The sequence below is a fragment of the Orbicella faveolata genome, unplaced genomic scaffold (genome assembly GCF_042242905.1).
Source record: "Orbicella faveolata isolate gen_17 unplaced genomic scaffold, um_ofav_v1 contig_47, whole genome shotgun sequence".
NCBI classification, from domain to species: domain Eukaryota; kingdom Metazoa; phylum Cnidaria; class Anthozoa; order Scleractinia; family Merulinidae; genus Orbicella; species Orbicella faveolata.
The window spans coordinates 20218722-20246308 of NW_028301577.1; the positions used below are offsets into that span (position 1 = coordinate 20218722).

At 38.8% G+C, this 27587-nt stretch overlaps 2 protein-coding genes across 3 annotated transcripts; one reads left to right on the forward strand and one right to left on the reverse strand.

Annotated features, from left to right (window-relative positions):
- Positions 1-574: 574 nt before the first annotated feature.
- On the reverse strand, positions 575-14303 carry LOC110047601 (phosphatidylinositol-3,5-bisphosphate 3-phosphatase MTMR3-like). 2 transcript variants are annotated; one of them, XM_089280217.1, is made up of 16 exons: positions 14237-14303; positions 13967-14102; positions 13790-13862; positions 11808-11938; positions 11525-11607; positions 11017-11192; positions 8714-8810; positions 8273-8386; positions 7811-8181; positions 7237-7348; positions 6439-6634; positions 5789-5971; positions 5001-5171; positions 3589-4668; positions 2939-3129; positions 575-2360 (listed from the first exon to the last, which is right to left on the reverse strand). In XM_089280217.1, exons 2-16 carry the CDS (start codon positions 13973-13975, stop codon positions 2192-2194), a joined length of 3156 nt encoding a protein of 1051 aa, XP_089136343.1. In that variant the 5' UTR covers positions 13976-14102; positions 14237-14303; the 3' UTR covers positions 575-2191. The 2 variants fall into 2 exon arrangements, with proteins under 2 accessions (XP_089136343.1, XP_089136342.1); XM_089280216.1 differs by having other exon boundaries at positions 11808-11941.
- Positions 14304-14426: 123 nt separating this feature from the next.
- LOC110047598 (THO complex subunit 5 homolog) lies at positions 14427-27519 on the forward strand. The gene is made up of 19 exons (XM_020753340.2): positions 14427-14811; positions 16256-16369; positions 17058-17155; positions 17237-17312; positions 17876-17946; positions 18573-18687; positions 19422-19632; positions 19741-19787; positions 20252-20354; positions 21258-21369; positions 21834-21935; positions 23047-23143; positions 23953-24064; positions 25049-25152; positions 25367-25454; positions 25908-26017; positions 26420-26512; positions 26632-26726; positions 27252-27519. The coding sequence occupies exons 1-19, from the start codon at positions 14536-14538 to the stop codon at positions 27313-27315; spliced, it is 2088 nt and encodes a 695-aa protein (XP_020608999.2). The 5' UTR covers positions 14427-14535; the 3' UTR covers positions 27316-27519.
- The last annotated feature ends 68 nt before the right edge of the window (positions 27520-27587 follow it).

Consider the following 27587-nt stretch of genomic DNA (forward strand, 5'->3'; position numbering starts at 1 on the left):
TTTCCAAATTGAAGGAAATTTAAGGTAGCTAAACAGCCAGGGACTCACATTAAACAGAAAATAAGCGTTCGTTACCACTGCGAAGCTTAACATCAGTGAAACCAAGAGAAGGTGAGGCCAGAGAGTGAATCCCCAATATAGGCCGTACAGCCCAGGTAATCCTCCTAATTTTATCTTAGACTTGGTAACCATTTCTTCTGCGGATGTACCTGGCGCGTTGCATGGAAGTTTTCCTGGAGGATTTGTTTATGTTTCGTTTCAAAGCGAAGGAAACTCTCCAACGCTGTGGGGTAGCTGATCTTCACTTGGTCAAACCAATGGTCATTTTACCGAAACTGAGTACGTCTTCCAATGACATTAGAAGATTTTCAAGGAGATACATCACCTCACGGTTAAAATTCAAGTTTAATTGTAGAACTGTACAAAAAAAAACCGATGTCGCGACTCACCTAGGTTTTTCGCGTTTTCAAATGTCAGTGTAGAATGGAAGACAACTTTTGATTCTCAAGTTGGGAAATTGCAAGTGCTCATAGTAAACCGTGTACGTCCAACAAGATAAGACAAGCTACGGTGCTCACTTTTGTAGTGACTTTTATTAAACTATCAAAGGCTGGCACAATCATTTCCCGTAATTAAATTACCACTAAGATTGGCAAAGCCCTGCTTTCCCGGTCTGAGGATACCAAACCAAACCATTCACAAATTTCTTTCAGCGGTCTTCGGGAACAGCGCTCCATTACCAACTCGCAAACAAATTTAAGGTACAAAACAAATGCACCTTTCTAACCGGCCAGGAAAACAAGTAACCAAGTTCACTTCCCCCGAAGCTACGCGGAATTATATTCCGTTGGAATATCGTCGAGCCCGCAGTTTACCGTGAGACGTTGCTAAGCAACATCACTTCTTCTGGTAGCGCCTTCCGGACGTGAACACTTAGTGTGTTCGGGAATGCTCGGGTTATCTCTGATTGGATAGTAAGAGTCGGGAATTATTCCGAGTGCTTCGGCGAAGATTTGCTGGAAACGGCACTTGTTTTCCAGCCTGACAGGGGAGAGAACTTAAATTTTTTAACTGTCCAACCTATACCCAATTAATACCAAAACAATACAGAATTCACTAGTAAGGATAACCCGCTATAAAGAACAATGTTGCTGTAATATCTTATCGAAAAAAAAAAAACTCTCTTTTTCTTTCTTTTTGTACATAATTAACAATTTCTCGAGGGTAGTTTTTTAAGTCTAGCTATCATTTTTCACAAAAACATGATAGACTGTCAAATAACATGAATTTTTTTCTTTGTTTTTAGAATACCTAATAATTATACAAGAAATTCAAATGAACATCAGTCAAAATAGGTTCTACACAAAAAAATACGAAAAAAAGGCCTTTTGGAAAAATCATTTTTCAGTTTTGAACAAATATATTTTGCATATGTACACAATTTCGACATAATATTATTAGAAAATTTTGTAACATAAATAATTGTTTACTAAATACTTTTTTGGTTTCTAACCTTGTCAAAAGAGTCTATTAATCAAAATCAAACATGAAGTACGGTTTTCACAAGCCAACCGATTCACCTTAACTAGGCTGGTATGAACTGAGGTCAGTCAAAAGAATGATAAGGCCTGGAGGGTAAAGATATCTGTAAAATTTTGCTAGCAGGAAAGGAAAGTGTAACACAGCAGTATTTGAAAATAAAACATTTTGGTGGAAAAATCGTAATGACAAATGCCAATTCATGTTTCTCTCCAGGCACCGATGTCAGCATAGAATTTCTCTTCTAGCCCTCCGTATATTTCTTACTGTCCTAACTGGGGGACTTGCATGATGTATTAACTCTTTTAGCCCTGATGTCAACTTAGAACAATTCCTATTTATTGACCCTCAGGTACTTTTGGAGAATATGAAATTTGATCATGTAGCAAGGCCATTTCACCAAATCGATTATTTACCACATCCTTAAGAGTTGGATGTTTCACTTTGCAACGCAATGTGAAAAGAAGCCGATCAACACTGAGCTTAAAGAATTAAATCTAATGACAAAATTATCCAAATCATCTAAACACAATAAAAAATGTCCCACAATCTGCTGACAACGTGGGCCACAGTTTAACTGTTTGAAACATGGAGTCTATCTAATGTGAACAACCTAAACAACTAAGTGGTCAACAATGGCTGAAAAAAAAAGTTATGATCCTGCCACTTCAGACTGCCTCCGTTCTCCATTCTCTCGTTCTTGAAGGGTGACCAGCTTTTCAAAACAGGCAACGCAAACCCTCACTGGGTCATAAAGCTGTTCTTCAGGTAGTGGTACTCTCTTTTCAGAACACGTCCCACAAAACACAAGGCCACAGTTCCTAAACATTTTTGAAACAAAAGTTAATATGAGTTACTGTAACAGCAACATGGAATCTTTGATTTAAGTGTGCTGCCCTGTTCTCCAAATAATGACCCTATTTTGGACCATTCTCAGACCTGGCAATTTGGACATTTACATCTATATATATATTTTTTTCAAACAAAGAGTTCCGAACCCTCGATTTTTTGAACCTCCTGAAAACTCAAACCAGAAGTTGTTTCCCTCCCTTAAGTCAAACAAACACTGAAATCTTTTCCCCAATTTCTCAAACTACCCAATCTTTCAAACCAGTTTTCATATCCCTTGGAGGTTTGGAAAATCGTGATTTCATGGTACTCCTATTTTCTTCTTTTACTTAAAGTTGAAATGGCCCAACAGCAAGACATAAATAACACAATAACTTTATATGCTCTCACGGTTTCCTTTTACCTCATGCCCAATTCCAGATGAAAACTGCTTAAAAGCTATACCCTTGAGGTTACACATACCAAATAGCCACCCCCAGCTCTGTTTTGAGTAAGGAGCCCAAGGAGGGTTGCACTGATTCTATGACAGCAAAATCCAACAAAATAATACCTGCAATGATGTTTTCTATTGGCAATCCAAAACTGTGTATCACACTTGGCACAGTTAGTAGCAGCATGGTCTGGGACCCACAGTGTAGGCTGCGCCTCATTCTCATCTACTTGGATCCAGCTTCCCTCATCAGTGCTCCCAAGAGAGAGGGGAGGCTGGTCTCCACTAACATTTGACTCAGGTAAGGAACACTGGAGGTGAAAATGGAGGAACAAAATAAATACACAGATTTTGAAATACACAAGAGTTTCCAAGAAAAAAACAAATGTACTGCATGAGGAGAGAACTTCAGTATTGGTGATATATTTCTGCAAATTTTCAGCTGGTTCTTTTGATGTGGCTGACAATTTATTTTCATGCATTAAAATAAAGAAGTTGTTAGTTGTTGATTCTACAAGTGGCAGATTAAGCACAGTTTGTTTGCAATGGGGCAATCTTTATAAATAGATAAGGTACATTTTCATCCTTTTCCCTTCAAACATAACGCATCTAACTGGATTTGCTGATTGATAGGTGTTTTTTTGCTTTATGCTGAAGTTAACTAAATACTGATATCTGCAAAGAGAGGTTTGAGCCAACAGTAAGTTGTCCTGAAAGTTCACGACTCTGGAAAATGTCGCAACAAATAATCCTATCTTTTTCCTACACACCACTTCATCAGCAAGATCACTGGTCTGTCCAGATGCACCTCCTTCGCCCCCTGTTGCCCGCCTCCTCTGGACATCCAGGAGCTGCCTTTGCAATGACTCTACCTTAGCCTGATGCGCCATTTCAATTTGCCGCAGCCTATCCTGTACTGGGTCGGAAACATGTGTCAATCCATCCACATCCAGGTACCTAGTGAAGAGTTCTGATGAACTAGGCCTTAGTGTTGATGTGCTAGGAAATGCCTCTCGAGCATTGCTTGTTAGCGTTGAGTCACTTGAAGAATTGGATGGTGGAACAGAGGTTTCTATACACTCTGTCCCTTCTTCATCACAAGGGATATCTTTACTACAGTTTGAATTGTCTAATGTCAAATGATCAGAATTGCAAGTTTCTTGGAAAATTTCCTCACTGGTAGAATTTATTTCTTCAGGTGATGAAACATTCTCTTGCATCTCTTTCAGTGAATTATCAGTTGAGAGCTTTTCAGACAAGGAGGAAGTTTCATTGTCAACAGGAGTTTCTCCTTCGCTTGTGTCTAGAATAACTGTAGCCGTACTGCTTGTCATGCTACTGCTTTCAATTTCTTTGACACTGTCTTCGCATGAAACAACACTTGCCACACAAGACTCTGAAGTGCTAAGATACAAACTTCTAGAATCACAAGCAGCCGAATCACTAACATCCTCTAGCGTTGATGTGCTCCCTGAAAGGTCATTTTGTGAAAAGGAGGTCCTACACTCAGGACAACTCTTAGATTTTAAGTCTCTATCTATATTACCAAATTCTTTCCTACTGTCTTCTTTTTCTTGCTGAATTTTGAAACAGTCTTTGCACATTAGGTTTCCATCAGACTTGGATGCTGTAACGTGAGGGGTGGGTGTGACCTCCTCCTGTTGGTCAATAATGCCATTACCACTAGGGAATACTGGAGAGACAGGAGTAACACAAGCGCTGCTCACAGAGTCCCCATAGTCACTTGTGTCAACATTCTCCAATACAGTCTCAGAATAAGGTGTATGATATGCTAGATACACAGATGACCATAGCTGTAGACAACGAGGTTGACAGGAGGCCTGGAGAACCTAAGACAAAAGACAACAAGGTGTAATATCCCAATGATAGTACAGTCATCATTTTGAAACACCAGACAAATAATCTCTGTGCAACGTCCTCCCTTTATGTCCCCTGGTTATTTGCAGTGACTGAAGAAGTTCTTATTAATGTTAAAATCTTTCCATGATTTCTTGCACTTGCCACCCAAAATGAAATCTTGCTATTGGCACCTTATGACTAACCATGCCCTTGCAAATGATACTATTATTCTGCTCCACTAAAACGGGGAATAGATAATGGCATTTCCTTGAGGCAGTAAGAACATAACTACTTTAAATTCAAACAACTGTCTAAGCCCTACCTGTTCAGATGACGAGGAATACAAGTAATTTTTGAACTCTTTTCTTCTCAGCTTTAACAAAGACCACACAGAGAACGTGCGCTTTACAATGTTTGCCTTGAGACGTTCACTTTCACTGTTGCAAAGGAAAGTTCCAAACAGGCAGGAATATACATGTTGGGCCAATTTCACCTGTTAAAAAAAAATAGACTTTTAAATTTCCGTGGAAAGACTTAATCCAAAACTGGGTTGACAGTCCAAACCTGTGTTACCAGAACTAGAAGACTTTAATTGCCAAATTGCAAATATTTCCAAACACTTGAAGTTCCTCAAATATCTCTCTTCTTAGCATTTGCAATGTGGTCAACACAGTTTTCCATACATGTTTCAGGGCAGGAAAAATAAATTGAAATCCACTTGCCCAGTGGGCCAGTAAATTTCAGTTTTCACCTTACCCTAATCAAATATTACTTACCCACGTGGTGGCCAGTATAGCAATCAGAGGGCAAACGCGAACAAAGTATGCTAGGATTCCTAACTAATCCATGCTTTCAACTCAATGGTTAACTAATCATGCAGTCTTAAGTTTTGAAATAGCTCCTGACTGTAAATTATCATTTATTAAGCTGACATTTTCATTTACACTAACAAGACTACTGAGGCTGATTTCGCTTGCCCACCAGGCCACTGAACTTCTATTTTCACTTGCCCAAGAGCAAAATTTACTTGCCCTGGGCAATTGGACCTGGGTTTTTTTCCTGCCCTACATGTTTGATATATTACTTCAATATTGCCAAGTGTCATCTTACCAAAAAGGTTTCATTGAACTCAAAGGAGCAAGGAAACTGCCTGGTGAGTTGGTGAACACAGTCAAGCCACTGAAGAAATACTGGACATCTCTGGTTTTCGTCATGATTCTGCCCGTGACCACACCTATCGGCAAAACGATGACCAAACTCCAACCACTCACGTGTCACCAATACTTGGAAGCCCTATCAGGAAACAACAACGAAAACATTCTATGGGAAAATTCTTGCATGAAAAGTGAAACCCATGTTGAATTTAGAAGGAAAGAATCACATTTCACAAACTGTTACAAAACAAGGAATTCAGTGTTGGCTTCAAAGCCAACTTGAATGTGGAGGTTATAAATCAAGTAATTTACCCTCAGTTGAGTGTCGTAAAACCAAAACCAAACAAATAAGACTATTCAACCAGTCTCAAACCAAAGTAAAACGAACACCAATGTAATTACCTGATTACTTTCAACGCTCAATTGAAAACTTTTTTATTTATTTATTTATTTTTGAAACATGCTCTAACATCACTAATTAGAAAATAAATTGCAGTCTTAGTAACAAAGAAGTACACAATGATGAGTTCCACTGTTTATGGGTTACCGCCCTACAGTAAACCAGGTGATTCATACACAATATCTTGTACATTATTATTCTCGTACCTCAATTGTCCTGTAGTATGGGTCCAACATCAGCTCTGCCAGGGCAACAATCTGAGTTGTTCTGTCCCAGCCATCACTGCAGTGAACCACCACAGGTCTCTGCTCCTTATCAATGGCATTTACCACAATGTTGGTTGCCTTCAGTAACAGTGAAATATTGTGAAGCCAATTGGTCTTCTCCAAACTGGACCACCAACTAAGTAAACCACAAATTTATATTTCTGTTAAATTTATGACTAAGAAGGTAAGGAAAACACCTTTTAGGTATTAGGGAAAACTTAAAACTCTTAACTAGTGTGGACTCCGAGGCTTGGAGGCCTCATGGTCAGTATGCACAACTCTGGATTGAGTGATCCAGGTTTGAACCCTGGCTGGGGTCACTGCATTGTGTTCTTGAGCGGACACTTTACTCTCCTGGGGCCTCCCTCCACCCACATATATAAATGGGTACTCAGTCTTGCAATTTTAACGCTGGGAGGTAGCCCCGTGATGGACTAGCATCCCATCCAGGGCTGTATATAAGGGCTGTAAACTGTAACACCTGTTGCTGCTGAGTATGTTTGATGGACCCTTGATGTTACGGGTGAACAGGCAAGTATTTGATACAATTCACCCATAATGTAACAAGTTTGCTATGGGTGTGAAGATCAAGGCTACAGGTGAATTAAAACTTAATGACAGCCCTGCCATCCAGGGTGAGTACTCTTAATCCTTTCATGCTACAGAAACCAGAGATAAGCGCTGCCCTGATGGGCCACTTGGCTTGCATGAAGACTCAACCTTCTACCTAATACTTACTTAGGTGCATCCCTCGGACCAGAACACAATGTTCTCAGACTATGGAAGCTCTTCCTTATAGCATGGATGTTTGCTAGGTTCATAAACAACACTTCACAGCCTGGGTAATACTCTGATAGACAAAACAAGAAATGTCTTACACTAATTCCACTTGAGAAAAACATAAATTATATCCCCGAGTCTCCAATGCACCAAGAAGACAAAGGGTTCAGAGGGCTAGGAAAAAATTCCAATCCAGTTGTCCGGGACAAGTAGATTATCCTACCAGGCAAGTTACTTTTCATTCTCACTTCCCCGATGGGCAAGGGCCCAGGCAAGTTGTCTGCTAACTAAATAACAAATACAATAAGTTCAGACTTGTCCAGGCAAGAAAAATTCCAGATCTGCTTATCTGAATTGGGAGAGCTGGAATTCATTTTTTCCCCAACCCTCAGTTCATGTCCAAAACATTTAATAATTTTGGCCATCACACTGATAATAAACTAAGGACTTTCAGTTTTCTGCAGACATAGCGTGACTCTGAAATCACAAGATAGAGTCAATTGTCATATCAAAGATCAACAAACCAACTTACCTTCACACTCGCAACCTCCCCCTTTGGCCCTATTGACCACAGCAGCAGAGTAGGCCCTAGCATCTACAACCAGAACTTTGCGTTGTTCCACAGCACCACTCTTTGATGATGCTTTCTTATTCTCATCATCATTATCACTACCATCCTGGATTATATCCCCATTAGGAATGGCATCCATGTGGCCATTTTTGTGATAATTTTTGTGGCCCATCTCCCTCAGAAGTTGCTTCTTAAGGGAAGCAGACACAGAGTCCATTGCACAGGCTGTTCCTATTGCGTGTAGAAGGTTTTCATCCTCCTGACTGCGCCAGCCAAGCCAGCCCACCTCGGGTTGACTACAACGTGCTATTACTGCTCCATTGGTCATGTGCCTATGTACGGACAAAGAAGTTAAGAAATTGCGATGTTACTTGAAATTAGAAGCTGATGACCAAAGGATTTATTCTCTATGTATTTTATTACCTCCACACAACAGATGGAAATCTTCCTGAAGTCCTGAACTTTACCACAGCCTCCATCTCATTGTCTGAAATCATGGCTGGCACAATGTGAAGTTTGGGATAGGTGGAGCATAACCTAAAAGACAAGAAAATTAAAACAAGTGCGACAAGGGGAGTTGAGGCTACCTAAGAATAGTGTGCTGGACTTCAGCTAAGCTCTGGGTTTGAGTTCTGGCCAGGGTCGCTGTGTTGTGTTCTATGGCAAGACAATACCACAAGGCTTATCCTACAAAGATGGGGGGTGGGGGAGGGGGGAGAGTAATAATGGTTTCATAGTGCACTAAGCGGCAAAATATATAGCACAATCTTTACTTTATAAATGGCTTTGTGTATTAAGCCACAATGATAAAATGAGAAACTAAACAAACCAAAAAAAATGACATAATGTCACCATTAAACTTACCTAAAGTTGGAGTTTATGTCTGTGATCCTCCAGGCATCATGGAGATTATCAAAACCCATTCTCCTAACCTCCGACATGAATGAATATTGCACTGCATCTGTAAAAAATATCATATTTATTTAATATGGAAAAACTACACAACTCTGATTTTGGGGGTGATAGTAACAGCATCCTTTAGTCACAATTAAGCCTGGTTTTAATATGTCAAGAAAGTTCAAGGGAATGGGAATTTCTGATGTCTCCAGTCACCTTAACTACTCAGGTATAAAATAATCTAGGAATACAAAGCGTTTAGAACTATTTTCAAGGCTGTTGCCTAAGAAAATTTTTAAGGAGCCCTTTGGGCTCCTTCCACCAAAAGTTGGGAGCCCAAGCCACCTTTTTAAGAGCCCAGATAAAATTCTCTGTGGTCAATCCGGGGGGGGGGGGGGGGGGGGGCGTTGGTGAGTTTGAGGAAGATGGGGAGGGTTAATTGTGGAAATTTTGGGGAGGGGTCCTGGGGCAGAGATTTTTTCATGAGACACTGATATGGTCTAATATCAATCAAATTTGACAAATAAAGCATTCAGCAAAGTGATCAGGTCATGACTGAGAAAGAATACTATTTATGGTCAAACTCAATAATTGGTGTATCCATGCAAGTGCTGCAGCTTTTTTTTTTATAAAAATTTATATTGCTGCTTTTGTTTTTGAGTTTTGCAATTCTATTTTAAAAAGACGAAATATGTTGTACAAATCATGAAATGCAAGCTGCAAATGAAAGAGGCATTGGAGGGGGGGGGGGGGGGGGGTGAATTTGGCCTCACTGAAATGTGCGTTCCTTCCCTGGGCTTGGGACATTAGTATAAACTAAAGGTGATTTTAAGGCAGCATTACAGCAATATTGGCCACTTCTTTGGAGAAAATAAATTCTTGTATATTGGGCGGAGTCGCGACAATTCATTTAATAATTTAAAATATAGAACCCTAGTATGCAAAGAGAATTGCAATGATGTGTTCTTTTTGCTGGCTAGTTACTCAAATTATCCTTTCAAAACCTAAAGAAATTCATTCACTACATCTAAGTGAAGTTTTCTTAAGTATCGGACAAATATTTAGACGCATTTATCTTTTTTCAACTGTAAACGTCAGCAGGATCATCACTCCAATTCCAAAAATATTAGTTATCAAAGTAGTTATTTTGCAACTCGGAATCAGCAAGGCATCAACAGAGACACAATTCATTGGCATACATGATGTACATTTATTCAATACTGAGCTTGCAATGCATTATAGGGCGATTTTCAAAGATTGCTGTTTTTGGTTGTTTTGTGAGCGGAGAGAGACTTTGTTGCCGTGTTTTTGACCAGATTTCTCGCGATAAAAGCAAAACAGGACCAGAGTAGCTGTTGTTTTCCGTTTAATTTATTGTGTGAATGATTCTTTGACCGATTTCATGAGAAGATTGAAGTCAGTGGACAGATTACATGGGAATGAAAACTTCATGTTTAGGCGCCCACTCGGGCTCCTCGAACAAAACTTTAGTCGCCCGCACTCGTAACTTAGGCGCCTCAGGCGACCGGGTGCCCGTTAGGCAGCAGCCTTGATTTTACAGACAAATCCCAGATTTCTGTATTGGTTGGCAATCATTCTTGACTTCTGAAAACATGATAGATTATTCATAATTGTCTGGAATGACTGTAATATTTATTTATTATCACGGAACAAATTTTCAAGTCTACAAACAATTTTTGACTTGCATCTTTCCATCATCATTTCCAACAGAATCCAATGATCACTTAAGTCTAATTATTAGGAATACATAAGGATACTCAGACATCAACAACAATCCCATTAATCACTGAGAAACTGGAGAATTTAATTTGGGGGATTTTCCACATTTCTTCAGCATAGTCTTCTTGAAGACAAAATATCTAACACATTAACTGCAAAAAAAAATTGTGGATGTTTTAATTTGGACAACAATTTTGGACACTTTGACGAAACATAGCTAACAAAAGTAAATTTACGCCTACAAAACATGGATTAGACCAAGACATTATCTGTGAATGACAGTTTAACTGCACCCTCAAGGTTATAGCAATACACTGACATATCTCAATTAAAGCAGTGTCTCGACCAGAGTTTGCTCCATAAAGGAAACTATGAGCTTTGGAGCTACTTTAAAATTATCTATTGTAATGTAAAAATATTTCGGACGCTTAAAAATGTTGGACGGTTTTATTTTTTAGACACTTTTTTTTCCCGAAATTAAAATCGTTCAATTTTGTTTTTCAAGTTATGTAAGTATGTTTCCTACCAACCTCTTTGACAGAAGGTGGTAAATTCACCCTCTTGTACTGAGTTAGACTGCTTTGAGTCCAAGCACCAAGCATGGAAAGCAAAAGCAAAAAGATCTTCAAGGCGTGAGATGGGGGAAATGCAGAGGATCAGACGGTGATAACAATTCAAGCACTGCTCACTGTTGTCAAATAAAATCCTGAAGAACATACAACGAAATAACAATGAAATTCAAGTATAAAATATGTCAATAAATATTTACAATTCCATGTTAAAGTGGATCTCTGGGTATGAAGGACTTGTTAAATTAGGTACAGAGAATCTAAATATAGCCCTGATCATCTCATGGAAGAACTGCTGACTAAAAACCAAAACCAAAATTACCAAAAATAGTTACGAGTAATTTCCAGGAGGATCTTGGGACATAAAGATTATTTAACCAAATTGTAATTTTTTTTCTCATTATTTGTAAATTATTTGTAGTTTAGTATCCAAATTCATTTTAATCATTTGAAGAATTTAATTACCCACCTAAATGATCTAGCATCTTTACAGTTGATATCCATCAAGAAAAGATCCTTCATTTCCACAGACTCTATTAAACGCAAAGGGACCTGGCAAGGAGAAAGAGTATGTAACAAAAAGATGCATTAATAATAGATATTTTCCAAAAAAAAATTAAATATTTCATAAATGATATTAAACATAGTTTAATGGAAGGTTCCATTAAATTCCAAGTCATTCACAGTAAAAATTACAGGTACTAAAAAATCCTTACTGATATGGTCCATTGAAATAATTGTGCTAAACTTACATTCACAAATGAATTGTTAAAGCGAATGAAGAGACGAAAGTTTGAAAGGGCAAGAATGGCATCAGATGTCCTTTCAAGATATTCGACACTTTCACCACAGAGCTCAGGAAATGGCACCTGGGCAGAATCGTCTTCTAGAGAAAAAAAACATATTGATGAATTATGAAAATACCATACCACCAACTAAAAGAAGTTATGGCTAGCTGTCTTTTTGAGTACTGAGTGCACTGTTGTGGCTGCTAGCATAAACATGGAATTCATATTCTGGAAAAAAGCCAAGACCTCTGTTTTGCAAAAACAAAGCACACTCTTCAGTGCTGTGATCTAAAGTTTTCGGTCAGCTGTTGCCTTGCTCTTCACACACACATGTTGCTCTTTGGGTGAATTATATCAACAATGGGCAAGTTCACCCATAACTTCAAGAGCGCCCAAGTCTTTATATGCTCAGCTGCAAAAAGTGTTACATATGACCCATTAATGCCTCCCTGAACCAGGTGGTATTCAAACTGTCTGCATTGAAGAATGGAAGAAAAAGTTGACCTTCAATATGCAGTATTTTCGAAATTATGGAGACAAAAAAATCCTCAGATGCAAAATGCTTCCCAAAATATAAGCCAAACATTTTTGAAATGTAAGAAATGTTCCTTCCAATATAATCCCACTACGTCTGTCTCCAAAGAAATAAGCTCACCAAAAATGCCCTCTTTACACAATATAAGGCCCACAGTTCATCATTAAATTGTGATGTGCATAAAGTTAATTTGCATGTTAATGATATGAATCAAAGGTTTGCATTCTGAAGTGCAAGATTTCCGTATGTCGCCAGAATAAAGGATACAGAATAAACAAGCTGTCAAAAACTAATGGCTGCAATTTTGATTGATAGAACTCATGCCAACTCAGCATAAATTTCCTAGTGCAGAAATAGGTGACAATGATATCAACCCTACATATCAATACTACATTTTGAAGTTTTTAATTATTTTGAGTATACCATGGCTAGATTAAATGGTGACGAGCACAGCTGAGTTAGGCAGTGGGCAGCAGTGTCACACTGAATAAATGTTCTTTACTTATGGAAAGTGAGTTGCTTAGATGTTAGAAGTATAAGTTATTAGTTCTCAAGCCAGCTGTTGATACTGGATATAGTTTTAGATCTGATGAGCTACTGAATTGCCATCTTTAACACTAGTAAATAATTAAGCAATAAATGCCAATGGGTTTGCAAACACACCTCAGCACAACAATTACTGATGAAATTTTGTATCAAATAATTCAATATTTGTTCCCCTGGAAAAAATTAGCTTTCAATTTTACCAAGCAATTCAAGAACTCCAAGCAAGAGCGGAAAGCGAAAACAAAGCAACCCAATCACAAAATCGAAATATAACCTTTGTTATCGAGGAAATAAAACAACGGACGACCTCTCAACAAAGTTAATTAATACTATTAAAGGTCTATCAAAATGAAGTTCTTATGTTTGAATTCACCATTTTATACAAGAGAAGATTCAGTTCTAAACTGATACAACACGACGTGCCCCTTTAATTCATTCCCAAAAGTACTCGCATGAAATCCAAGCGATGCTTTATACATCGTCGTAATATTGATGGCCATTAATTTTGACAGCATTCAGAACGATTGATGACTCCATAATAATTTCAGCTAGACTACACTAGATAATGATAATAACTTGTCTGAGAGGCCAGAATGATTTCAATGGCAGGGCAAATAAATGTTCCGAGTTTAATCCGGTTCAAGCTGGTTGCTACTGTCAAGAGAATTGAGATAAAACTTAAATCGCTGATAGCACGTCTCCGATAAGCTTCTTGTTTATTTTATGCAGAAATTCGCGCGTACCCAGGTTTACAATGTTATAACACACTATTCTTCATGAATTCGTAAAACCTTCCGTGCAGATGAAAAACAAACTATTTCTCAACCTTCGATTGTAGTGACACAGCGTGAAACTTGGCACTGACCTGAAGCAAGCGTCTTCTTCGGGAAGAGTTCACTTGCTTGCACGTAAACCATGCTGGAAGGCTGTTCGACCTCCTGAAAATCGTAAGCGGAAACGATTGTCACAAAAATTAAAAACAGTCAACTTATTTCATCACCCAATGAATATAGCAAACTAGCGTCATTTACGAAGTTCTTACCGTCGTCATTTCATGAACTGGCGCCCTAAGATAACGCTTCAAGATAGAACTAAAGAAGTACACGCAAAGCGATGTCCCTCTGCGTTGCAGAAGCTTGGAAGATGATCACTTCTCCGTCAAATCCGCGTCCCAAAATCTAGGGAGTAGAGAAAACTGTTAACGCTAAAAAGGTGGCCTACACATGCTCTAGGCCTGGTAGTCGCTGGCAACAGCGGTCCAAGACTGATTCATGCATGAATAAATCGCAAAACGCTAAATCGCATAGCATACCTCTTCCAACTTTACGATGGAAGGTGTGGACGTCAACAGAACAAGAAATGAAAATAAATGATGTCATGCAGTCTCTTGCCATCCCATAATAGGAACTACACCTCCAGAATGACCAAATATGGTTATTTCAGTGCACAAGAGACAGCAACACAAACAGGATCTGTTCAGCAGTGTTACAAATGAGATTATGCGTGGTAGGTAATTAAAAATGGCGAATGCATGCTTCTTGCTAAAACTATAGAAGATTTTCTTCTTTTTTCCCGATTCTTTGGGCAACTTTCTTAACTTTAGAGTCAGAAATGAAGCGAAGAAGAACACGCACGCCTTCAGATGCAGGTAGTCCTTCGCAGGAGAAGAAAGTGGTGAAATCTCCTCCAACCACTTCGAAATCTGCCTCTTCTTCTGCAACTTCAGTTAAAGATGGTCCTTCTAAATCTTCAGATGTCCAACATGCTGCAAACCTCGAGGATGTAGAAGTGGAGAAAAGAAGTGCCGCTGCTGATGTTGCTGCGTTTGAGAGAGGAACTGAGGAAATAAGAAAGCTTGTGGCCGAAATTCAGAGGGAAAAACTTATGGTAAGCTATCAACACGCCAGTTTTGAGGAAGACTTTCTGTTCTGTTTCCCTGTTTTCCCACAGTTTTACTTAAAGCTATTCGGCTATAAAATAGTACCACCTTCCACACTGGAAAGCCTTTTATGCATTCTGTGCATTCTAACCAAGTGAAGCAGGGCATGTTTGGTAGCTAGCATGGCTACCCATGGAATGTTTAGTGCCATTTAATGTACTTTTAGTCAGAAATACATATGGGTTATTGACCAAGCATGAGGTCAAGATGGCTGGATATTAGCCATGGTCTTTTTTGTTTGGATGTTTATGGATCCAGGGGAGTGGAGTTCCATAAATATACAGAAAAAGAACAAGGCCGATATCCAGCCATCTCGACTGAACAAGCTTGGTCAATAAAGGATTAATTATATGGGACAAAGAACAAATTGTTCTTTTTGACAGTTCAACTGCCTCCACATCCCGATTTTGAAAAAGTGATTACATGTATTTTTAGAAACTTCAATTAATATTTTGAGGTCCTAGACTGATATCTTAGTTTCCTATTTAGTATTTTACAAGTATATATTTCAATTAATGTATTTTAGGTCGTGTTCCATTGGGATCAACCGTTTTAACTGCAACCGGTTTGGGTTGATATGGTTGACATTTTTCAATAGAACACTTTTCCAACCGTTTTTGGTTGAAACGCGGAAACTCCTGGGAATAGTCCTTATGCGAGCTACAACCATGCAACATAATCACACAAATGCTTTTCCAACCGTTTCAACCTGGTTCGGGGCCGGTTGAAAAAGTTGATCAACCAACCAACTGAAAACTGTTTCCCCCCAATAGAACATGAAGAAACTTGACCAACCCAACCAACCAGAAACGGTTGATCCTGATAGAACACGACCTTAGTTCAGTAGTATACATGACCCCACAAGCTTTGTAGCTTTAACTCTTATTGTGTCAAAATAAAGCTTTATGTTTTATGTTATGTTATGTGGGATGTAGCGCCTATTCTCGTTACCCCTCTCTGACAGACATCCACAATAGTGGTGCATATGTCGCACAACCGCAGCCTGGGTACCACAATATAAAAGAATCAAAGTGGGCGAGATAGAGCCATCTTGCCTTCTTGGGTAGCCAATCAAAGTGCCAGACTTGGTTCATCTTGCCCTCTCAGGGAGTTAGGCATTTAATAAATTGTAGTGCAAGGGCTGTTCTGGCAAAAGAATGACCAAAAGGGTTTGACCCAGTATAGGGAGAAATCTCCACCCAGGAAAAGTGGCACACCTAGTAACTCGATGCCATAGATGAGCACTGGTCTTGTAAGATACCTATAGTAAATGTGAATTCACTAGTACTAGTATCCACAGTCTTGGTTATGTTTCTGCAGTTTAAAAACTGGTAACATGAGGAAAGTCAGCACATACTTGAATTTGTAAAATAAATAACTATTTGTTTTCAGGATGCTGACACAACTGAGTCCAGGATTAGATGCACCCTGCTGTTTACAATCTTGAAAAAGCTCAACCGACTTGCTCACATGCGATGCAAGAAAGCCAGAGAAAGAACTCAAGAGGTTTGTTAATAAACCTAGATGGGAAGCCTAGTAATTATAAATGGAGTATCCTGTAACCCAAGTAAGCAGACAGCCCTTGTCATGTACTCATGTGCAATTATCAGCCCATAGGCTGTTAACTTAAATGCTCTATTATCTTTACTCACCACTAAATTTGTTAATTGTGAAGAACAGCTCTCTGAAAAAACCTGTTTGCCGTCTGTCAGCTGACTGTTGGTGGTTTGTTGGCTGACTGTTGGCCATTTTTTGGCTGTCTGTGGGTTGACTGTCAGCGGACTGTTGTCCGACAGAATGCCGACAGGTTGTGGCCACAGCACAGACCAACAGTTGGCCAAAAGTCAACTGGCAGATGGCCAACAGTCAGTCGTCAGTCCGCCAACAGTTGGTAACATGTTGATAAGATGTCAGTAAGTTTTTGTGAATTTGTAACACTTACATCAATGTTGTTTCTCAGTTTTTGCTCTACTCTGCTTGAATGTATGATACACTGTAAATTCAAAAGAAAGGTATTTCCTTCTAAGCTTACAGCTAGCCCCAGTGCTTCAGAAAATGACCAGAATATTTATTCAATTACAACAATGACACCATTGTTTAAAAGCCCAATGAAGCTACACAAATAATCATGCTAACAACAAAATAATGTACACTGTGCATGAACTGTCCTGCTTTTTTGTTTGCTTTTATTTAGGCCAAGCAAAAAGTGGATAGTCTTCACTTGCAATTACAGAACCTTCTTTACGAAGTGATGCATTTGAAAAAGGAAATTACAAAATGTCTTGAGTTCAAGTGAGTAAAGCGTGCCATTACATACTTTGCCTTCACCGTGTTCCACAGAAACTAAAATTAATGGCTGAATGTGTTCATTAGGTCAAAGGATGAAGAAGTAGAACTTGTGCCAGAAACTGAATTTTTCAGGGACGCTCCTAAAGAAATATCCAAACCTGTGAGTATCTTTGACAATGCTTGTACTGAAAAAAAGTTCATGTCATGTTAAAGGAGAATTTTAGTTTTCTAGTAAAGCAGTGTAGGGAGAGACATATCATATAATAGCCTGCTAGTAACAGGCATGGGTTCGTACTGGTTTCCACTGTTTTATGGAAATTGGTCAAATTTTTCAGAATGACTCAGAAACCCAGGATGGGAACTTTAGGGAGTTGAAATCCAAACCATTTCCTGGGCAAGTATGGCCCCTGACCCCTCTTAAAGCTTGTGCCTTTGGCAGTTGATATTTCTGAAATTGTTCACCATTCATCCTAGATCTGTGCCTGAGCAACTTTGTAAATGCTTTGTAAATGCTATATAGCCCTTTGTGTGTGTTCATGAGAGTGATGCTGGTTTATATATTGGAGTTGAACACGATGTGTGCAAAAAGTGCTACTGTGTAATGCAGCAATAAAAAGGTTATTTAAATGTAGCTATGCAAGCCTTTGCATGTATTGTTGCATTGCATCCCTGTGATTGCAGATAATGCTATTTTGAAAAATGTTTTAAAAATTTGTTTTGCAGGATGTCACTAAGGGAGATTCTCATCAGCTGATGTTAGCAAGACTTGATTGGGAACTAGAACAAAGGAAAAGGTACTCTAATCAAATTTACGCTTAAATTAACATGTGAGATCAATTTTACTTTTTTTCTCTAGGTGCTGTGGCAATAAGTTGCATCTTCTTCTTGGAGGATATTGCCTTGAAGTACAGTTGAATTAATACCATTTAAATATAAAAGACACATGCATGGCAGTCAGTATATGTAAGTTATTGACCAAGCATGGGGTCAAGATGGCTGGATATTGTCCATTATCCAGCCATTTGGGTTGAACAGACTTGATCAATTAAGGTCTATTAAATAGCATAAACATTACTTTTGTCCAGTGGGAAACTGCTAGTAATCCTGAGTGGGTACGATAGCCCCATCTTAGTCCAATTATAGTACAGGATTTGGTTCATCTTGCTTGCTTGGAGAGCTCACCATATAATAACTAGAGTCATTTCAACTCATTGCAATGTAACATAAAAAGCAAGTCATAGTATAGATGTATGGAACAGATGGATCTTTTTCTGAAATGAACATCTAGTGGAATTGTGGTTCTAAAACAAAGAATGTTACTAATTTTGACTACAAATTTTCAAGCATTGTCTAAACTCTATCCCACCTCTTGTTGCTGGGTGGTGAATACAATATAGAATTAACTTTGTTATCATTTCAGGCTGGCTGCACAAAAGGAACAATTTCTTGAGAAAAAAGAAACACTCATGAAAGAGATTCACACAAAGAAAGAATTCTTAGATAGTTTACAACCAAGACTAGAAAATATTTTGAAGGTAAAGAAAATAAGTCATGAAGAAATGAAATGCACAAAAATGAAGCTCATTTTGGTGCCATCAAAATTTTGAAGAGTTCCTGTGTTGCATAAATGCATCTTTTTTTTGCATGCTTGCTCCGTTTCTACAGTACATGAGAGACATCCCTGATTCCACCACTGATGACATAACATATGATTATCTAGAGATCTGTAAAATCTACTTTTAATAAATGTCGTTGCCTGTTGCTTGCTCACAAAAAGTAAGAGCCTAGCAACAGTGAATCCTTGGCACACGACAGGTCTCTATTTTTTTTATGTCATGACGTATAGAGTTTTTTGGGTTGAATCACAGCCATATCTCTTGATGCAAAGAGAACCATCTGTTTATTCAGGCTAAAGAATAGAAGGCTCATAAGCATTGACCCTGCCTTTAAATTCTTGTTTCTGTAGCATGTGGTAACTTGGAGTGTTGCTACTCTCCCTGGATAGGATGGCAGTCTCTCACAGGTTACTTGCCCCCCCCCCCCCCCCCCCCCTCCCTGCCCGGTACTATGTCAAGTTGCCCCGACATTTCTCTAGTACTCAATTATACTCCTGGGTGGAGAGAAGTACTACAAAAGCTCACCACAATGACCTTGGCCAGCACTCTGATCCCAACATCTCAATCCAGAATATATTACAGTGACCATTAACTCAGTGCAGCTCCCAAATGGCTACCAAATGCCCTTACAATTTTACTGTTTCTTTTCTTAGGCTACTCAACCTGTTCAAGAGTACATGAACATGCCATTAGATGCTCGACGGGTACAGCATGAAACTGCCCGATATCTTCCACAGCCTCTGTATATCCTGTATGTCCAGGCTTCAGCGTACAATGAGGCATGCGATCCTCATTTGGAAGTCAAGATTCTGGGGGACTTGGATATTGCTAAGGCTGCCATGGAGTCGAAATCTGCTGTAACAGGTTTGTGTTCATCCTGGGAAACAGGTGCTGTTTGAAAGATACTAAAATTGCTTTATTTTTGGCCTGATTTTGCAGAGTAAATGATGTTTTTTTAAAAATCCTTTGCAGATATTGACAGTGATTCAGATCAGGAAAACACTGAGGGACACAAAAGGGTGAGTAACAGATCAAACAGGAAAGACTGTGTCTGACCACATTTCTAAATACCAAGAAGAGAGTAGAAAATATGATGTGTAGCAGAGTATTTTTGTTGAAGTTTAAGGTGTTTGGAAATGTGAAACACTTTCATGAGTGTTTGATATATCTTCTCAATCAAAACTAAAACTAAGGGGTAATCATAGAAATAAAATCATCCAAAGCTATGCTAATTTATTAAGATCAGATATCCAAACACTGTCACAGTCATGATTTTCGTTGGTTAAACTTGATGAATATTATTGAGTTTGAGAAGAATATGTCACAACTGAATTCACATTTATTTGGTTTTGCTATAAATTGTGCTCATTAAGAACCTCAACATTGACTCGATACTTGGAAAATAAACTTAATACATGATGGTAGGAGGTAGCATGTTTGTTGCTGCATGGCAATACGAAAACATTTGGTGTTTTTGTCTCAGTCAAAACATAGGCGAAAAAAGGAAGAAGCTCGGTTGGAGGAGAAAAGAAAATTGCTGCTCAAGAAACATCCACTTCAAATCCTGTTACAAGTGAAATGTAAAGGTTAGTTTTACCTTGAAAACCTAATCTGTTGTATTATTGTATTATCTGATCTGATCAGAATAGACCACTGCAACGATATCAGTCCAAATCAACAATCTTTCTTATTTTTCGTAAACTACTTCCATAGATCATCAATAAATATTTATCATTCTAAATGTAGTAAATATGAAGCCTGCAAACACAGATGAATTCTCAGCCTTAAAGACAAAAGATGGAAATCTGTCTGTTTTTGCAGGCTAGCAAATATGCAGAGGTTAATCAGAATCTGTTGCAAACTCATGGAAATAGAGGACCCCAAACTTGCCTATTTTTACCAATTTATATTTGTCCAAGGGGCAAACATTTGTTGGATGACTATTTTGTGGTCCAATATCTCCAGCAGATTCTTAGGAAACCTAATATATTTACTAAATTCGGCACAATAAATCAAGTTGTGAGGCTTATTTTTTGTTTGAATGAAAAAAAAAGTAGAAAACGTGACATTGTCAATGTGGTCCATTAAGCCCAGGAAACCACTCGTAAAAGCGGATAAATGATAATCTACAGATGTGAGTCACAAAAACATTTGTGTATTGTTTTCCCTTAAATTTGGCTCCAAGTTTCCTACTCTAGGTCTGGTTGCTTTACCTCAAGAAATGCCACATTCATCCCCAGTTGTCCTCAATGCATATATGTACTTTTGTTCCATGTTTTCTGAACTTGTCTAATAACCTTTTGCAAGAATAAAAATGCTAAATTCCCAAGTGATGTTCTGAGCTAATTTTGATACAGTACCTGGCACTTTGATTTATACTCCTTCAGTTGAAATTCTGACCAGTAAGGAAAACGTTAAAAAATGCCATAGGAAGTACATTTATTTAACTTTGCTCTAAAGGTTTAAAACTTTCATGTTTTCTCTTTTAGACAAAGCAACAGTTGATTTGTTGTTTTCCTTTCTGCCAACGTTCAACACCGTTGTGGTATCGCCATCATTGTCTTTAAATGAAGCAGTACCAGGACCAGTGTTAGCAAACAGGTACATAGTTTTGCGAACGGGTAAACAGGCATCTTGACACCTCGTAGTGTTCTGATATGTACAGGTGTGTGTGTGGACTAGGAATGCTGACACAGTAAATACATGTAGATCAATTTCAAGCCTCTCTAAGCAGTGATGATTAAATAATGAAAATCTGCATTTAACAAACAAACAAGTGATAAAATTTGCTTTGGTTTTGCATTACAACGCTAAGTGCTTGGCTTATAAAATTTGTAGCACTTTGTCATCCAACCAGAAGTAAAACCAAAACCAATCTTGACTTAGTTGCAAGTATTTTCCTGTTCTTTGCATCAGATACACTTACATGTGTTTGCTTTGAGTTTTGATTGGTTCACTAGATTGTGTGTGTAATTTGCGATTAGCCAGAGTGATCACTTTGGTTTTGGTTTTATGACACTCAATTTAAAATTGCTTTATGTCATTGTTGTTTGTTTGTGTTCTAGTGCCCTTCTCTCTCCTGAGTCATTGTTAACCAATCTGTTTCCTGATGACGACGGTGGCAAGGCACCAAACCCATCCAGTCTCTATCAACTTGCTAAAGTTGGGTAAGGAGAAATTTGATTCCATTGATAATTTTGTTTTGTTTTTGTCTTCTGCTAACCCTGTGTGTTCAATGTAACATAATCAAATGATATCCTATAGAAATTTAATGCAAGCAAACTTAGTTCAATGGTTCATTTGGTCTGAAAAAGCTAAATTAACTCATTTGGAAATAAAAAGTGTGATTCAATTTTGTATACAGTCGAACCTCCCATAAGCAATCACCCAAAATGTCAAGCCTGGTCGCTTATGAGAGCTAAGACCATACGGGGCCAAAATTTTGCCCCATTAGCATATGTTAACTGTAGAGACTTACCCCATGTTTTAAATGCTTTATTGATGTCAAAAGTCGATTTCGAGAAAAAAATACTGTGCTTATCATTGAGAAATGTCCGTCTCTTGTACTACCCAGTATTGCGCTAATGTTACAACAACTTATTATCCAATTTCTACTCTATTATCTGTCAAGAGGTTGCTTATGAGAGGTCAAAAACAAAAGAAAATTTCAAACTATTAGCTCTAAAAGTGGTCGCAGCCGCTTACGAGAGGTGGTCGCTTCAAGTGGTTCTAAATATAGTGATTTGACTTGGAAACTTTTGGTATTTTGGAAAACTGGTTGCTGAGGAGAGGTAGTTGCTTATGAGAGGTGGTCGCAAACGGAGGTTCAACTGTATAAAACCCCTGACCCTGTCAGTGTTTTATACTGCACGGGGCTGTGTTCTAGAAGCACCCGGGTGCCACTTTGGACTGGAAAAACCTTACTTTTTTCACATAATTTTAAGTGCTGAGCACCCAGGATTTCATGGTTAGGAACCTTTGGGCTCCTTGAAATTTTTCTTAGACCACACCCTTGACTGCTCATTGTAATAAAAGTCAGTATGTTGTCCTATATGACTGTGTTGATAAGACTATCAAAACTTCTATCCTATTTGCTTGTACAGTGGAAACACAAAGTGGATCAGAAATTTTATTTGAAAAAATGGGAAGGGTAAATTTCTCCCAATATTTTTTGGCCATAAATTGGAATTTTGAAAAAATTAAAGGTTCAAAAAATCAAGATTGCACTGTATTCTTACAGAAACTAGTTGTGATGTTGACTTGACTACATTCTTTCAGAATTACCACTTTTGAGGATTTTGTCAAGCTAGTGGGCAAGCCATATATGTGGGCTCAAAGGATCGGTGGACTGGACTTTTTACCTGAGGAATCACATGTAAGGCAAACTCAATGCTTGTACTTCAGGCTGTGTTGTATTGGATTCAACCATCTTTGGTTGAATGGAGACCTGAATAGGTCTCAGTGCTATGGTTGTAAGTTGTTTAAACTAAAACAGCACTGGGATAATTCAACCAAGTCACCCAAAATCAGTTGTACAGAGTGATTAGTTTCTAAAGAAAACTGTTGTACTGCAATGGGCAGGCAAGAGGAACATGAGGTGAATATCAATTTCAAGTTGTTTTAGGCAAATTGGCCTCCATAGCAAATGTCAAAAAAGCTGACATTTTGAGTGCTTGTTCTTTGTCAGAGGAAAAACAAAACTACTGTTGTCCTCAGCATGACCAGGGATACATTATGTTATTCTTAGACACCAACATTTTCTTTCCTGGCTCAGTCCAGCGCAAGTTTTCAGCTCCACAATTTGTCGGCCATAAAGTAATGCAATGTTAGCAAATTCCAAACGGCAACTTTTGTTGACCAAACTTTGCTGAGAAACATTTTTTGACAATATCCTAGTTTTTTTCCCCCACAAATCGCAATATCCATAATAATTTGTTTTGTTATATTTCTTGTAGTCCCTTTTGTCTGATGGTGGTTGGCTTTGGGTAGTGTTGGTGAGGAGGGGGTGGGGCTAGCCATGCCTTCCTCCCCCCCCCCCCCCCTTCCAACTTGTCCTTCTCTTGTGTCTCTCTGAAACATTCTCAAGAAACATTATTTGGAAACAGAATAGTTAAACAGTGTTAATTGTTTGATATGAGTTAGCAACTGCATCTTTTAAGTCACTACATCTGTTGCACATTTCAGGAAGTTGTGCCCAAGTCATCAGTAAGTCTGTCTCACATGGAGGCAACAATCAAAGCCGTCAGAGCAAGAATCTTGGCCAGGCTTGCTCTCCAACAACAACTGACCTCTTTAGGTAGGCTAGGATACCATAAGCAACTTTCACAATCATATCTATATTAGGGAATTTAAGCCCCCGTCGCACTACGCCGGCGGAATTTGAAAACAGAGCTTTTTTTCTCCGGTTAGTTCCTACCGTCCATACTAAACCGTCACGAAAACGGAGCTTTTCGAGAGCTTTCTTCAAACCGGATGAATTTGAAAACGCCGGCTTTGCGTTTTAGTCTGGACGGAAAACATTTTGAAAATGGAGCCTTTTGAAAACGATGACGTCACGATAATAATGTGATTTCCCAGCCAGAGTTTATTTTTTTTTTTCAAACACAAATCCAAGATGACCGGTGATTGTTGCGTGTATATGTAACTGGCTTATCCAGTTTCACAAAGGGTTGCGAGTGAAGTTTTCCGGAGGTGACGTCTATATGTCCACTTAAAAAAAGGGGGGGGGACCCCCGAGATCCGCCATAATTTTTTTTCTTGGGACGTTTGTATGCATGGTAATTTTTTCCTCCGTGTAATGTGCTTTTATTTCGGCTCACTGAACGTGCGTTATTTTTAATTCGGTAGTGGTCATGTGTATGAATGTTTTCTGGTACAAGCAAGTTCTCAAGATTTTCTTTTCAACGCTCCCCCCCCCCCCCCCCCCGCGCGCGAAAGTCAAATGGTGTGCCCCGTAAGACGTAGCCGCACAGGTTTACGCACAGTGTTACTTGCGCGGGGAAAAACGGAACAAATAAACACGCGACAGCCAATCATACTCGATCTTTGCAGAGCTACTTTATCGTCAGCGTGGAAGTTTTGCGTTGAATACGGTAAAATAATACCAGACATCTAGTAGAGGATGAACTTAGGACGCAAAAGGAGATGCTGTTTTACCCGGACCACTAGACTTGCTTCTTATTTAGACGAAGTGTTAAATTAGTAAGATTTGCACTGTGTCAGTTGCACTTTTTTACTCTGAGTTCACGACCTGAAGATTTTTACTTTTGTAAATTTACAGAGGCGCTGACGATTCCAGTAAACAAGAATTCTCTTCAAATGTTCCCGAGCAAGTTATCAGCAAAGCTGTCCTTGTGGCAACCAGCCACGTTCGAAGAATTTGTGGTAAGGACATTTTCCTGCAAAGCAAATTTTACCTCTTGAAGTTGACCAATGTTTTTTTCGTGGAACAATGTAGCCTGGAGCAGGCTCTTCGTGGGGAAAGAAATAAAGAAATAAAATGACGTTTGACTTTCTTTCTTCTTTCCTCGCGAAAAGCCTGCTCGCAGGCTAATACAATTTTGATATGCTGATCTGATATGTATTGTCTCTTTTCCAGGAAAAAGCGGAGTTGAAAAGTCTTATTGACGAAGGATTCATTCAAGAAAGTGACATGCTCTTTCATGCGGTGTTTGAGAGAAATAAAAGTAGGTTTGGGGTGTTTTGCTCGCTGCAGGTTGAGCTGAGACAATTCGCTTTTTGAGAAACTTTTGCTCTGCGCCAACAGGCGTATACAAAAACTTGGTGATATCTGACGTTTTAGATTTATCAGTGATAAATTAGCCTACATAAACAGGCGTTTTTCTTCGTCCGCGAGAGAGACATGTTAGGTTTCCCCGAAAGACTTACTGACATACTGACAATTTGTTTCTAACTTATGCGTGACGATTCAAATCTGATTCAGATTCAAAATCAAAGCTACAAATCAGAGACGCTTACATTATCAGCGTAGAATTTTCCGATTCGAATCTCAGTCTTGTGTGCATGAGGGAAGTGGTTGGCTTTGGTTAAAACCCAGAATTATACTACTCAACAAGTTTTAGAGATTGTGAAGTGTTTCATAGTTCCAATTTTGACAATTTAATGAATTGTTTTTTCAGTGCGTCTCAAGGCATCAGTGGTCTTGTCTCAGGAATATCCGACAACGCCGCCATTATTCTCAATTGAAATAACTTGCGGACAAACTGTGATAAGGGACAGCTTTACCAAGGTGTGGATTTGTTTTGAATCCTTACAATCCAATCTCCGAATCACAGCTAGTAGTGAAGGCATTTGTGATAAGGAAGAGAGACACTGGATACGATTTTGGTCATGTGACTGTTCAGGATTTGCGCCCCAGTCCTCCGCCTTCTGCTGTCACTGTTCTAAACTGATAGTGAACCTAGAGGTCTGGATATCACTCACTGGGAAATCCGTTCACTGATGTTTAACATTTACGTTGTTTTAATTTTTATTCCAGAGTTAGTAATAGTAAATTGTTCTTGTAGGGAAACATCCCAGGGCTTATATTTGCCCCCAGGGCTTTTCGTGGGCATATTACCTCCTATTTAACACGCAAAGTGTCGCAATTGCGATTTAAAACTTGATCAAATCGTGTGATATTTGTTTACAGGCGATAGAAGCAGAAGGGAATGTTTTCTACCCGGAACTCACAGCACGTGACTCATCTTTAAATCTCTTAGCCAATCAGCTTCGCCGTCTACAGGTGAGCAAAAGCTTGTCCTCTGGGGCTGGGTAGGGGAAACATAGTTAATCATTATATCATAACTTCTTTATTATGGTACACGGTATTTTGACTTGCCAACTGATTTTGTTTCTTTGCAGATGTGTTTTGATGTTTATTTGGAGTGTGGTAGTCTGAATGATGTGGATGGCGCTGAAAAATTCGATCGCGAAAAGTTCTTTCTTCGCGTTAAAAAGTGAGTAGTCTTTTAATTTTCGAGAGTGATCAAACATCTAATTTCTCTTTAAAACATTAGTTCATTGTCAAGAAGTCTGGTGACGAGAGTAAAGAAAGTTATGAATTTGTACAATCCTTGATTTAACGACAAATTCTCAACGCAAAAACTAAAAATAAATGCGTCGAAATCCAGTCTCTTTCCCAGAGTTCATGATCTCTTCGGTTAGCACCGAGAAATCGAGAGCTCTGGGAGAAATCAGAATGTGAGCCAGCATTAGTCACAGCGGTTATTTTCGCTACGCATCTTCAAAAACCGTTATTGAACTTGAACGCTACCGTTGAACGAAAACGCTTTGGAAACGATTAGTGCAAGCTATTAATGAGGGAGACTTCACTTTTAACAGCAAAGGAAAATAACTACAGATTTAGGCTATTTTCCGCTCATCAAATAACTCTTTTCTTGATGAAAAAATGCTTACAGACAATTTCCTTACAAAACTAATTTTCTAACGATTTTGTTTTTAAATTTGTTTCATTTACCTAGGGGTCGGGATCGAGGCTTACCTTTGAAGTATGACTCAAACCAAGGACTGTTTACTCAAAGATAGCGACACCTTATGAGTCTGAATGCCAGAGGCCTTTTTCGCGCACTTTCGAGGACAGACGAGCGGTCACACGCGAGGACGTCTCGAAATCAAGTCGAGAAAACATCCGTACACTCGTTGTAACCGTATTTTAGGAATCCATGGCGTGGACTAGGCCATATTTTTGTAATTTTAAAGTGGTCCTTAATTAAATTTTCTTCGTAAGTATGTTGACGGTGCGTTTTTTATTATTATTATTATTATTTTTCTTTCCTCTCCGTTAGGCCATGTTCCCT

Bases quoted from the DNA above. Each gene is read 5' to 3' on its own strand.
- LOC110047601 (XM_089280216.1), bottom strand. The intron at 8,811-11,016 runs GTTGGTAGGAAA...TATTTTTTACAG, and splicing joins TACCACCTTCTGTCAAAGAG to ATGCAGTGCAATATTCATTC. The intron at 4,669-5,000 runs GTAGGGCTTAGA...CTTTTGTCTTAG, and splicing joins ATTCCTCGTCATCTGAACAG to GTTCTCCAGGCCTCCTGTCA.
- LOC110047598 (XM_020753340.2), top strand. From the start codon at position 14,536: ATGAAGCGAAGAAGAACACGCACGCCTTCAGATGCAGGTAGTCCTTCG. The intron at 19,633-19,740 runs GTTTGTGTTCAT...AATCCTTTGCAG, and splicing joins GTCGAAATCTGCTGTAACAG to ATATTGACAGTGATTCAGAT. The intron at 19,788-20,251 runs GTGAGTAACAGA...TTTTTGTCTCAG, and splicing joins ACACTGAGGGACACAAAAGG to TCAAAACATAGGCGAAAAAA.